The sequence below is a fragment of the Austrofundulus limnaeus genome, unplaced genomic scaffold, assembly GCF_001266775.1.
Source record: "Austrofundulus limnaeus strain Quisiro unplaced genomic scaffold, Austrofundulus_limnaeus-1.0 Scaffold226, whole genome shotgun sequence".
Lineage (NCBI taxonomy): Eukaryota > Metazoa > Chordata > Actinopteri > Cyprinodontiformes > Rivulidae > Austrofundulus > Austrofundulus limnaeus.
Window position 1 is genome coordinate 688310 of NW_013952628.1, and position 12876 is coordinate 701185.

General features: G+C 40.0%; 1 protein-coding gene across 1 annotated transcript in view; it reads left to right on the top strand.

Moving 5' to 3' along the window:
- Positions 1 to 269: 269 nt before the first annotated feature.
- The window catches only part of LOC106525446 (uncharacterized), a gene marked incomplete in the record, with an annotated part of 101552 nt that continues 88945 nt past the window's right edge, over positions 270 to 12876 (top strand). Inside the window, 3 exon segments of the mRNA XM_014019699.1 lie at positions 270 to 6572; positions 10201 to 10443; positions 10523 to 10610. Coding sequence (XP_013875153.1) covers positions 271 to 6572; positions 10201 to 10443; positions 10523 to 10610 — 6633 coding nt within the window.

Here is a 12876-nt window from a genome sequence, read left to right on the forward strand (position 1 = left end):
TTGGTCAGACACAAGACGGACGCAACAACGAACTGTTCTGCTGGTGTTCCGCTCATAGTGGAGCAATCTGCCTGTCAACACAAAAGACAAATCACCACAACTGAGACTCTTCATAGACAGATATCTACGTCTCACTTCAATACAGCATTTTCTAATATGACCTTCAAGAACGTGCAGCAACAAAATAGGCCCATAGATTTTTCAGCAAAAGACTGCCTAACTACCAGTACACCTTTAAAAAGTCTAACTGAACTAAAAGATGGAGAGCCTATGGACTTTACTAATGTAAAAGTAAAGAAAGAAATATCTGACAAAGGGCAGACTAAAAGGCAATCAGAAATGAAAACATCCGTAGGTATTGTTGACCTAACTGTGGATCTTCCAAACAAAATAAGTAATCAGCAAAATGCAGAGGATTTTACTGCTCCTCGTGTCCTACCTCAACCCAGTTTGGACCATCTGCAACAGTATACACCTGCAAATGCTGCTATGGAGTTCAGAAACGACTCCCTGTCTTTTCAAACTCAGAAGTCATATCAGCAAGCAGCCACTCAACCCAGAATACAGTATGGACCGCAGACGGGAATACATTCTGAACCAGCAAAGCCTTCACTCCCACATTTGGTTCCAACTGAACGAAGAACAGTACCTCTTCAGTATTGTGTCCCAAAGACTGTGCAGAGCAGCAAATCTACTCAGTTGCCCCATAATGTTGCATATCAGCACATCAGCAGTGCACATGACAAGTCAAATAAACCTCAACAAATCTTTCCAAACAAACCTCAACATTCAGTTCCACAGCAGCATTTCCAGCATCCCGGTGTGGAAATGCCGATCTCTCAGGCAAGTAAACTGAAGTTGCAAAACCAAGATACAAGTGGTCAGCATGACATGACCCAAAGACCCAAAATTCTTATCAAGCAGGCGACGGTAGAGAGCTGTGGGAGCACGGAGGAGTTAGAAGAAAGTGGAATAATGACTAGTAGCAGTCAGCCACCTGTTCCTTGCTCTACCCAGCCTCTGGTTAGTGCAACTGTTACCACCACATTGTCTTTGAAAGAAGATTTAAATATTCAGCAAGTAGTTGAAAGTCAGAGAACTGATACTTCTGTGTCACCTGGAGTGGGACAATCTGTGCACAGCCAAAGCCCGTCACGCGCAGTCGGTTATGCAAAAGGACCTCTTCAGGGCTCAAAACCACCTGATTTAAACCAACACAACATCACTTCTCAGCATTATCGCACATCGACCCTAACTTCAAGCAGCATTGATTCATTTCAATATGCTTCACAAGCTAAAGCACCTTCATCACAATCCACCTCAGTGCCAACAATTCACACGAGTGGTCAGGATCAGGGTTTCAGACGTGAACCACAGATACCGGTAACATCAGCAGGATCCTCCTCTGTCAGGAGTTTGATTTCATTATTTAGTGATTTGAATGCACAATCTGAAAGTGCAAATTCATCTGCTCCTGTTTCCCAACATGCCATGGTTGTGTCTAAACCTGTGGACCACAGTAAAGGAGATATTCCACCACAAATGCTACCCATCAGGCGAGATACATTCGCCCCAGTTACCCATGTTAAAATGACAGAATTGGTTACCTCTAATGCACAAACGCCCATTGTGTCAAGTTCTAGCTCTTGTACAGTAGCACATATACAAGGTAATGCTGAATCCAGACCAGTGACTCCTCAAATTAAAATAGTTTCATCTTCAGAATTATCTAAAGATCAATCTGCAGCCATACAGACAGAGCTAACTCCAAAAATACCTCTCACCTCTAAACCCAGAGGTTGGATTTCAAATAAGGAGGGTCATCGGTCATTACCGGGTGCTTTTAAACCTCCAAATCTGTCTCAAGACTGTCAACAACTACATGCAGCAATAAATGTGTGCACAGAAAGAACAGCAGCAGAGAAAGTATCGCCCATTCCTGAAACATCCCCAGTTAAACTGCCAGAAAACAACCTGCACAAAGAAAGTCAAAGTGTTGATGGCTCAGCAGAAATTTCTCAAACACTGCCAGAGGCTACATCAGAAGAAATTGTGATAAATGAAACAACTGTGCATAAATCAGACACATCACAACAGCCAGTTTCAGACGAGCGTAAACTGACTTTATCCACACAATCTATCACTGTCAACAGTGGACTGAGTGAGGTTCCCTGTATACCTAATGAACCACAAGAGAAAAGCAGAAAGCTGAGGTCTATCTACATTGGCATTAACTCCCAGGACATGCCTCCTTTCAGCACAGACAATGAACCAGAGGATCTTAAACCTTACGTTAGACTGCCTCACATTTTCATCTCTGCGGCAAGCTCACCAGAAGAAGAGCTGAATGAACATGAAATGAGTGAAAGCAGCAAACCTGATGTCACAGAGGTTGGTGCTTTTGAAGATGTCTCGCCTGATTCGGAAAAAACACCGGACCAAGATGAATTTTTATCGGATATTATTGTTTCAGAGTCAGATAAATCTAAAGATGAAAGCAGTATCATAAAAGAATCTACTGAAATATCTGTAGACGAGGTCAAGACCCCACCAAATAATCAAGACTCGCAGCACATCTTGACTGAGAAGAGTTCGGCTACAGGTGCAAACTTCTCAAATGTTGAGTCAAATGTGGCTTGCAAGCAGGAACTTCCATTAACTTCAACGGACTCAAATGTATCAACTTCAGACACAGCACCACTCGAGGTTCCTCCCAGTGATTTGGTTTGTCAGGAAGAAAACCTAACTTTGGTTGAAAAAATACCAAAATGTGTTAAATCAGCAGAGGAGCCATCCATCAAAGATGAAAACAAACTTTCAGAAGCTGTGTCTGTGTTACCTGAAACGGTTCAGTGTACTCTGAAAGAATCAGCTGAAGAGGACCAACATCGTCAAGCCAAATCTGAAAAGGATGCCGCTCTGTCTGAACCTGAGCCAGCTCCCATCAGCTCTCCTGCTGAGAAGGTTGCTGTCCCCAAGGAGGATAGTGCACCTGTCAAAGTTGATCTACCCAAAACTGAACAGACCAATGAGCAAATGGGAATAGGTATATTTTCATTGTTTAGTGGTTCTACAGAAACCCCACAACAAACGGCCTCTCAAACTGGATTATCAGTACTCAGTGGAATTCTTCCTGGCTCCTCTACCAAAGACACCTCTGGGACAGGGTTGCTGTCAATGTTTGGTGGTTTAAATACTTCTCCTTTATCTGAATCCAAAGACACAGTACCACAGTCCACTCAACAAGAGCCGCAGGGAAAAGGTCTGTTTTCCATGTTTGGTGGTTCAAGTGTTCAGCCACCATTTGGTCCAAGGGCTCCAACTGCTGGAGGTGTGAGACCCAGAGGTCCTCCCCCCAAAGAGTCTCCAGGAAAAGGCCTGTTTTCCATGTTTGGTACATCTGCACCTCAACAACCACCCAGTCCCAAGGGTCATCCAGGTGTTGGTCCCACACCAAGAGGACCTTCCACTGGATCTTCTCTGTTTGGTGGCATCCTACAAGGTTCTGCAACACATAAGGACACCCCAGGTTTGTTTTCTAAGTTTGGCAGTCTGGGTTCCCAACCTCAAACTGGACCGAGAAGATGTGCACCTGCACCAACAGTTACACCACCAAGACCCAGTGCTCCAGAGAGCTCAGGGAAGGGACTGTTCTCTATGTTTAGCGGACCAAACCAAGAATCATCAGAAGCACAACCTGCAGTTTCTAGACCGGCAGAGTCGGACAGTGGTTTTAAAGTGTCTTCTGTGTTTTCCCTTGCGGGGATTTCTGATGGTAATAAATCTAAAACTGGGTTTGGACTGTTCGGAATGTCTTTTTTAGACGAAACCAAAACAGAGCCAGAAAAAAATGCTCCTGTCAAAGAAGACACGACCTCACAGGAAGTAAAATTCCAAGATGCAGAAGTTTTTGTAAAAGAAGTAAAGGATGACCACGATGACTCTGTCACACATTTACCGACTGAGCCTTCTTCTACATCATCGATTGAGGAGCCACACGCAGATTTTCAAGATAAAGCCAAAGAGGTTGCTAAAAATTATCCACAAATAGACATAAATAAAGAAACTACAAACCAATTAGATCTTTCTTTTAACCAAAATGCTTCAGTGATGTCTGAAACTTCCATTGTAGATGAATTAAATGTCGCAAGTAGTTTACCAGAAATAGAGACACCAAAACAAGTTAGCGAGACACAATCAGACATTCTAAGTGAAAATAAAGACACAGAAGATGTGGTAGAGGTTGGGCACAAAGCTGATGAATCTCAAGTTCATGCTTTGGAAATTAAAAGCACTTCTAATCAAAGTGACTTAGCTGAGGTCAGTCATCCATCAGAAAGGATTTGCACTTTCCAAGCGCCAGAAAATGTTGCAGATTCTAGTGAAATATCCACTAGTGCTAATATTAATGTGGAAGAGATAAAACCTGTTGTTGAGGACGTAGTCATAATTTCAGAGTTGCAGGATCAAACTGAAGACACTCTGAAAGTTGCTGTCAAAGAACAAACAGCTGTTATAGATGCCACTACATCTCCTGAGGAAGCTTTAAAGGTTTCTAGTGAAGAACAAAAATCAATTACAATTGATGAAAACTCATTTCAGAAACTTTTAGAGGATGATGGAGAAAATCAACCTTCAGTTGCAGCTGCTGAAAAATCACCTGAAAAGGGTTTAGAAATTTCCGGTACGCAACAAATAGCAGTTATTCATGCTGCTACATCTCCTGAGGAAACTTCAAAGGTCTCTAGTGAAGAACAAAGTTCAGTTAAGGTTGATAAAAACTCATTTCAGGAACTTTCAGAGGACGATAGAGAGAGGCAACCTCCAGTTGCAGCTGTTGAAAAATCACCCAAAGAGTGTTTAGAAGTTTCCAGTATACAACAAACAGCAGTTAGCAATGTTGAAAACCTCTCTGATGAATCTCTGAAAATTACCGGTGAAGAACAAACAGCGATCACAGATGTGGAAATGTTAACCAAAGAGGTAACTGTGGATGTTTCAGAAAAATCAACTGCAGATTTAACCGAGAGAGACTCCAACCTCTCATCTGACATAACTGTAAAGGAGCCAACTGAGACAAAACTTAAAGCAGCAGCAGAAATTCCTCATGAATCAGATAAAACTTGTGAAAATGAAGCTGTTGTGACAGTAGCCTCGTCATCAGATGAAGATAAAGCTCCTAGTGGAATGTCAATAGCGCCGGCTAGCCCTTTACTACTTCAACAGCCTAGGCAAGGCATTGTTAGACCACCTGGCCCGCCAAGACCTACCATGGGAACACCAAGAATGGGGGGACCAAGAACGGGTGGGCCACAGATGGGGTCCCCTAGAATGCCCGGCCCAAGAATGGTCGGACCAAGGCAACAAGGACCGCAAAAGGTCCCTGAAGCAGCTCCGTTTTCTGGCTTCATGTCGATGTTCTCCTCAAGTGCACCAAGTAAATCATCAACTGTTAGTGGATTTTTCTCGAGTTCACCTGGCTCATTTTTTGGATCTTCCCCTCATCAGCCACCGCCACAACAACAACAACAACAGAAAAGCTCTTTCTTTGGTCTTCCAAGTGGCATTGCGACAGAGTCCATTACCGGCGACCTTTTTGGTATGTTCAAAAGTTCAGAGGCAACAAAGTCTGAGGAACCTCCGCAGGTCGACACAAAGCCTGGACCAGATGATCTCTCTGAAAACCCGATGAACTCGGGGAACACTTTAAACTCAAATGCAGAAATCACACCTTCAACCGACGTTGGACACGTTAAAAGCATTGAAGACTCACCTGAAAAAGGGCTGGTGGAAGAGGCAGAGAGGAAAGACAAATCGGAAGACGAGAGTTCTCTCATTGAATCTACCATAGAACCAGTAGAAGATGTAGAAAATGGCAAACATTCAGTAGAATCCAGAACTGAAGAGTCTCTTAAAGATGCACCAACTATACCTCCTGAAGCCAAGGGTGTGTTTGATATACCCAGTCTGACCACCCCAAAATTTGGCTCTCTGTCTGTAGCTACTGATGGCATATCATCTATTGGATCCCTTTTCTCTACCACATCTCCTGCTAAGACCCAGCATCAGCAGACAGATCTCCTTTCAGGTTTTAAAAGCTTTTCAGCCAGTATTTTCCAGGAAGACAAGCTGACCGGAAAGGAGGAAACGTCAACTTCGTCGTCTGTGTTTGGTTTGAAACTGAGCTCTATGTTCGGCGCCTCTGACTCTCCCAAACCTGAATCCGGCTCTCCCTCGGTCACGTCCCAGCCTCTGTCTGAAAGTCCGAAACCCACAGATGAATTAGACGAGCCGGACTCTAACAAACCATCTCCAGGTTCGGGAGAAACCGAAGGTGCAGATGCAAGCGACACGGAAGGACCGACGGAAACGTCGAAAACAGGAAGCTGTGACACATTAGCACAAACGCCACAGTCGGGCTTCCCCTCTCTGTCAGGGTCTCTTTCAGAAAGTTTGGATAAACAAAACCTCGTGATGTCGTCCCAGTTAGATCAGAGTGAAGTAAGCACACCTGAGACCAGGCTTGCAGATCTGGGAACAAAGGATCTGTTGACAGCGAAAGCTGCTAAAAGGCTAGTATCTGTATGATAAATGACGTTATTCATTTAGCATACTGTTTTAGATAGATATGGATCCCATTTCCTTCTTCTTCTTCCCCAATAATTCTCCCTCTGCTAATCAGCCATAACAATATGACCACCACTATGTAAAATGACAACACAATTTTGGTTAAAATGCAATGTTCTTCTGTGAAAACCTGCTTTTTGGTATCCTCATAGACATTACTTTGACATTTGATCCTTGTGTGGACTAATAAGTAAAATTATAATTCACTACAGGACAACTCCAGATGATCAAAAAAAGATCAGTCTACTTCATCTTGTTGTGGCTGATGAGTTTTTATTCTGTTTGAACCCTTTTCCTATTTTCCTGCCTGTCAACTTTGAGTACAAACTGATAAAAATGGCATTTTCTTTGAAAATTCCTAAATGCCGAGAGCTGAATAAATTTGTTGAAAAATTTGAAACTGGGCTAAAGTTAAAAAGAGGAAATGAAAGCTGAAACAGCTGAAAAACAAGCCAAATCCAAGCTAAACAGTGCAAACCTCAAACAGTAGCTAAAAAGCTAAAACCATCAGAACAGTAGCTAAAACCAACAAAAACAAGTTAAGATCAAACAAGCAGAACAGTAGCTAAAAGCTAAAACAAGCAGAAAAGTAATTAAAAGCTAACATGAGCAAAACCGTGAAGATACATTAGCTAAAAGTTAAAATAAGAAAACAGATAAGACAAATTGGTAAAAAGAGTGGTATTTTTTTAAATTAGCAAAACAGAATCTAAAAGCTAAAATTAGCAAAACACTAACTAACAGCTGAAACTCAGAAAACTGTGGCTAAAAATAATATCTGTGTAACAGCTGCCAAATGCTAAAATTAGCAAGACAGTTTCAATGCAATAGCTACAAGCTAAAAAAATTACAAAACAGTACCTAAAAGATAAATAAGCTAATTGCACAGTGGGTACAGCTAATCAAAAAGTTAGCTTCGTTAACTCATAATCTGCTAACTAAAAATAAAACTTCACTAATGCTAAACATGCAAAAAAAAAAAAAAATCTAATGCTAAACAGCTAATCAAGTAAAAAATTAGCTGAAGCTAACAATATCAGGTAATTGCCATAAAGCTGTAAATGTTAGCTTGTTAGTTAGCTGTTAGTGGACTTAAAATTGACAGAACAATTTAGCAGAAGCTACTTGGTTCATTAACAGTTTTCAAAGCGTAAAACCGCATTCGCTAAATGAAAATTTATTTCTGCTTTGATCTGATAAGCACAACCATGTCCACCACTAAAGCAAGCAAAACAGTGGCTAAAAGATGGAACAAAAACAATAGCTATAATAAGCAAAACCTTAGCTAAAGTTAGCAAAATTGTAGCTCATGGCTAAAACCAGGAACATTTGCATTTAAAAGATTAAAATAAAAACATTTATTAAATGAAACTTTCAGTATTTGTATTGTTATTGGATTTGTTTCAGTGAATTATAGTTTTAAATTCGTGTTATTTCATATTTCGGTGTCAGTTTGAGTTTCTTGGTCCAGCAGTAGAAAGGTGCTCACCATCAGGTGTTAATATACTGCACCACCTCAGTTATTGGCTTCCTGACAGTGATGGAAGCAAAATGTAGGAAGAAACCAGTGATTTTATTTATTAGCTCCTCACCGGTGAGGCGGTTATTGAGCCCCGTCCCCTCCGCTCCTCGACCAGTTTGTTTAAGTGAATCAAACTCTGGCAGATTTATGGCGGCGGTGCAGGCGGGCAGCCTGGACGCCGGTCTGAAAGGAACAGCGAGAAGTAATTTGGCGAACGGCCAGGAGCGAGTAAATCATTGGAGTTAAAGCGCCGAGCCACTTTCCTCGTTAGGCGACTCAATCATGCAGCAGTCACACACCTCTCTGTCCTCCTGAGTCCTGGAGGCGGGGCTTTCTCACAGCTCTGTGACTAATTTTAATTTTATTAGAAAGTCTTCTCAATGCACTGTTTACTGTATGTCTCAGGTTTAAAAGGTTATTTTGAAATTAACTTTTTTACCTGAATGAGGTAAAAGTCTGATGAAGTGAGGGAATGTTCTGAAAAACACCAGATCTGGATCTGAGTTAGGACCACATAAGATCTGGATCAGATTTGTCTCGTTCAGACAGCAGGACGGGTCACACAAGGAGAGAGAATCAGGACGCCTGAGTGAAGCTTTCATTCTTCTCCAGTAGATTTTATAATTTATTATTAGGTTAATTTTCTGAGTTTTGTGATCTTTATGTTTATTTTCTGCTCCTCTGTCTTGCGATGCCCTCCTCCACCTGTTCCCTGTTGCCATCAGGCCACCTGTCCTGACCCGTTTCTCCTCAAAACCTGACCATTACCTGTCATTTGGCTCATTTTGCCATATATATAAACAGTTTTGCGTTAGCGACGAGCTACATTATGCATTAAAGAGTTTGAACAAAATTAATGGATGTCAATGTGAGGCATTGTTCTGTGGAAAAACTCTCAGTTTTTATTTTTAGCTCAATTTTTTTATAAACTCTGATTAATTAAAGGAAGATTTAAAACTAATAATTAAACAATTAAAGTTGTCATTTTGTGCTTAACATAGGTGTTTTTACACGTGGATATTCATTCATGTGTTTACCAGTCAGATTTGAGCTCTAGACATAAAAAAACCCAATAAAATTCATCTTTTATCCATGTTTAACAAAAACATTTAAATTCAATAAAATAAAAATAAACAATACAAATGTGTTTATGCTGTTTAATAGTCAGTAACATTAAAAAAGCAAATAACTTAACAAAGATATTTCTGTAAAACACACAAACATTTTAACTCTGTGCAAATTATTTCAGGTCACAAAGGATTATTCTTCTGATGCTGGTAGTTTCTTCTTTTTTTTTTAAAATCTGAAAAACGCACATACGTGATGTACAAAACATAACTTAACTATCCTTAAAATAAGGACTTTATTATTTTATGTCTGTCTTTAGTGTGTCTACATCATAATTTATTAAATCTTATACAGTCTAACAGGTCAGTATTCCATTAAAAGTCCATATTGTACCTGTTTGAATCATTAAATAATATATTTGATAACAGACAGTTGATTACAAAAAAGGTTCAGCTTTATACCTTGAAGCTTTTTGAATGTTAGCAAACTGGTTTTACCGTTCAAATCATTAATTTCAGTTAAGTATTATTTACCTGTGAAACATAATCCCATTTAGTCTTGTAAACTTATAATTTCTGCAGTTTGTAGCAAAATATTTGAGCCCTTTGTACATTTATTAAGAGTTTTTGCCATGTTCCGCTCGTTGCTATCAATGGTTAGCATTAGCATTAGCGTTAGCTCAATGCATGAAAATCTCCCCTGCATAGCAGGTCCCATGACACCCAGTTCATTATGTAGTTTTAGACATGTTTATACACAAAATGTATTTAATTAGGTTTTTAAAAATAAGTTTGTTGATAATCAAAAAGCTTTCTGCAGCCTCCGTTTCTCCTCTTTTGTGGATAATTTTAGCTTAGCTTTAGTGTTGCTGATAATTTCACAATTAAACAATTAAAAGTTGGGATAAAAACCTTTCATTTTTTTAGCTTGTTGGATTTTTTTTTGCCGAGTCAGCACTTTTAACCAGACTCTCCGCTCTGCAGTCCCCTGGACAATTCGTCGGGGAACCTCAGCTCCGTCAGCTCCCAGCTCAGCTCTGAGCCCGAGGACCGCCACCAGCCGGGACACTGCCCCCCCACAGACCGCCGGCCCCCTCTCCTAAACCAGACATCTGAGGACGAGGCGCCTGAGAAAGAGGCCACCGGGCTGCCAGAACCTGGAGCCGACAAAGACCTGAAGGATCTCAAAGCAGCCTGGGAGGTGAAGACGGATGGAAGTAAAAGCTGGTGAGAAACGATGATTTTAGATGATTTATTTATCTCCATGTCTGAGAACAAAACAGCTGATAGGATCATCTTCATCCAGTTTGTTCGAGGACGGCCTCCTTCCCTGCTCTCCATCTAAAGTCCGCTGGCTGAAGGCCTACAACAGGGTCCGGGTCAAGCTTCTTCAGGTAAAACTGTTTTTATCTTCCTCTGCTCGCTCTGTTCTGTTCCTCATCTTCCTCTCTGACTCCGAAAAAAAACAGACATTTTAGAGTAAAACCCGTGAACCTAAACACAGAAACACGTTGGTTGAGTTTTCAGTTTGCTGTTCCAGGTGTGGTGCTGCAGGTGCAGCGGGTGGGTGGGGCCAGGGAGGGAGGGGCCTCAGGTGTTGCAGTTTTATGTTTTTGTTGTTTCTTCTTATTTTTCAAACTTGTGTTTTTTCTGCTTCATGGGTTTTTCTGTAAACGAAAGCAGTTTTCACTTCATAAACACTTGCTATTTTTATTTTTTATTTTTTTTGACTACTTATAACTTAAAGCTAGAGTTTTGCAGCCTGTTAACCAGCCTTTATTTTTGCTACTTTGCACGTTTAGCTAGCATTTTACCTTATTTAGCTTTCAGCAAGTGTTTTGCTACATTAAGCCTGTAGCTGGTATTTAGTCGTAGTATTTTGCTACTTTTAGTTTTTGGCTTGTCTTTTGCTACTTATGACTTATAGCTAGAGTTTTGCCACTTATTGGCAAGCCTTTTGCTACTTTTAGCATCTAGCTAGTCTTTTGTTATTTGGACTTTGCTTTGATAGTTTTAGCTTTTAGCTAACATTTTGCTGACTTTATCCTTATGATAGCATTTCCCTATTTTTAACTTTTAGCTAGCATTTTTATTTTTTAGCTTTCAGCTAGTGTTTTACCAACTTTAGCTGTTATTTTGCTACCTTTATTCTTCAGTTAGTATTTTATTTTTATTTTTTATTTGACTACATGTAGAGTTTTGCAGCTTATTAACCAGCTTTTCCTTTAACTAATTTGCACGTTTAGCTAACACTTTACCTTATTTAGCTTTCAGCAAGTGTTTTACTACATTTAGCCTTTAGCTGGTATTTAGTTGTAGTATTTTGCTACTTTTAATTTCCGGCTTGTCTTTTGCAACTTACGACTTATAGCTAGAGTTTTGCTACTTTTAGCATCTAGCTAGTCTTTTGTTATTTGGTCTTTGCTTTGAAAGTTTTAGCTTTCAGCTAGTGTTTTGCTAACTTTAGCCTTTAGCTAGTATTTTGCTACATTTTTACTTCAGCTAATATTTTGTTGTTTTTAGTTATTGGCTTGTCTTCTGCTACTTATGACTTATAGCCAGAGTTTAGTAGCTTTTTTGCTATACTTTTATATTTTCTGATTTTAGTTTCAAGCTAGCATTTTGCTACTTTTAGCATCTAGCTAGTATTTTGTTATTGGGACTTTGCTGTGATAGTTTTAGCTTTTAGCTAACATTTTGCTGACTTCATCCTCATAATAGTTTCTTCCTATTCTTTGTTTTTTGCTAGCATTTTGTTTTGTTTAGCTTTCAGCTAGTGTTTTGCTCATTTTACCCTTTAGCTGGTATTTTGCTATATTTTTTTTCTTCAGCTAGTATTTTGTTATTTTTATTTTTTGGCTTGTCTTTTGCTACTCTTAGCTATAGCTGAGCTGTCCTCAGTACAGACCAGTGTCCTGCTCCAAACGTTTGGGTCCGGTTCTGTTGATGCAGAACCGGACCCAAACCCGTCTGAACCAGACTTCTTCAGTCCCTCCCTGAGACCAGCAGACCGGTCCTCATGAAATACTGACGAGTCCAGCAGTCATCACATTAGGACAAAAATAGTCCTCGTGTCTCCACGCCATGGCAACAGCATCACGTTTCCATGGAAACACAACCTCACGTTGGGCGGCTGTTTCTGGTGTTTCGTTTGTTTCAGGTGATGCTGTGAAAACTGAGCGCTCAGAATTTACACTTTATTTACATTGTAAAAGTACTTATAAATATAATTACAGGATGCTTACCTGGTACTTATTGGGATACATTCAAGGTACGTATGTGGGTAGTTAAAGGGTAAGTACAGGGATATAACATGTGATATATGGGTGTACTTACAGAGTATATATGAAGGTACACACTAGGGCTGTGTATTGGCAAGAATTTGGCGATATGAGACAGAGGGGTCACGATATGATATATCACGATATATTGCGATACTATAAGCAAGGCAATATATTGCGATTTTTTTTGCCCAAAAATTCTATTAAATAAAAACCTCTTACAGTAGAAAAAAATGAAAAACCAAAATTCATTGTCTCAGAAAATTCTAATATCACAATGACATACTTTTGATACATTTAGCTGTGTTTGTTTCATGTTTCTTATTGCATCCATGATTTCAATTATTAGACTAAATTTGACAATAAATAGTTTGAAAAT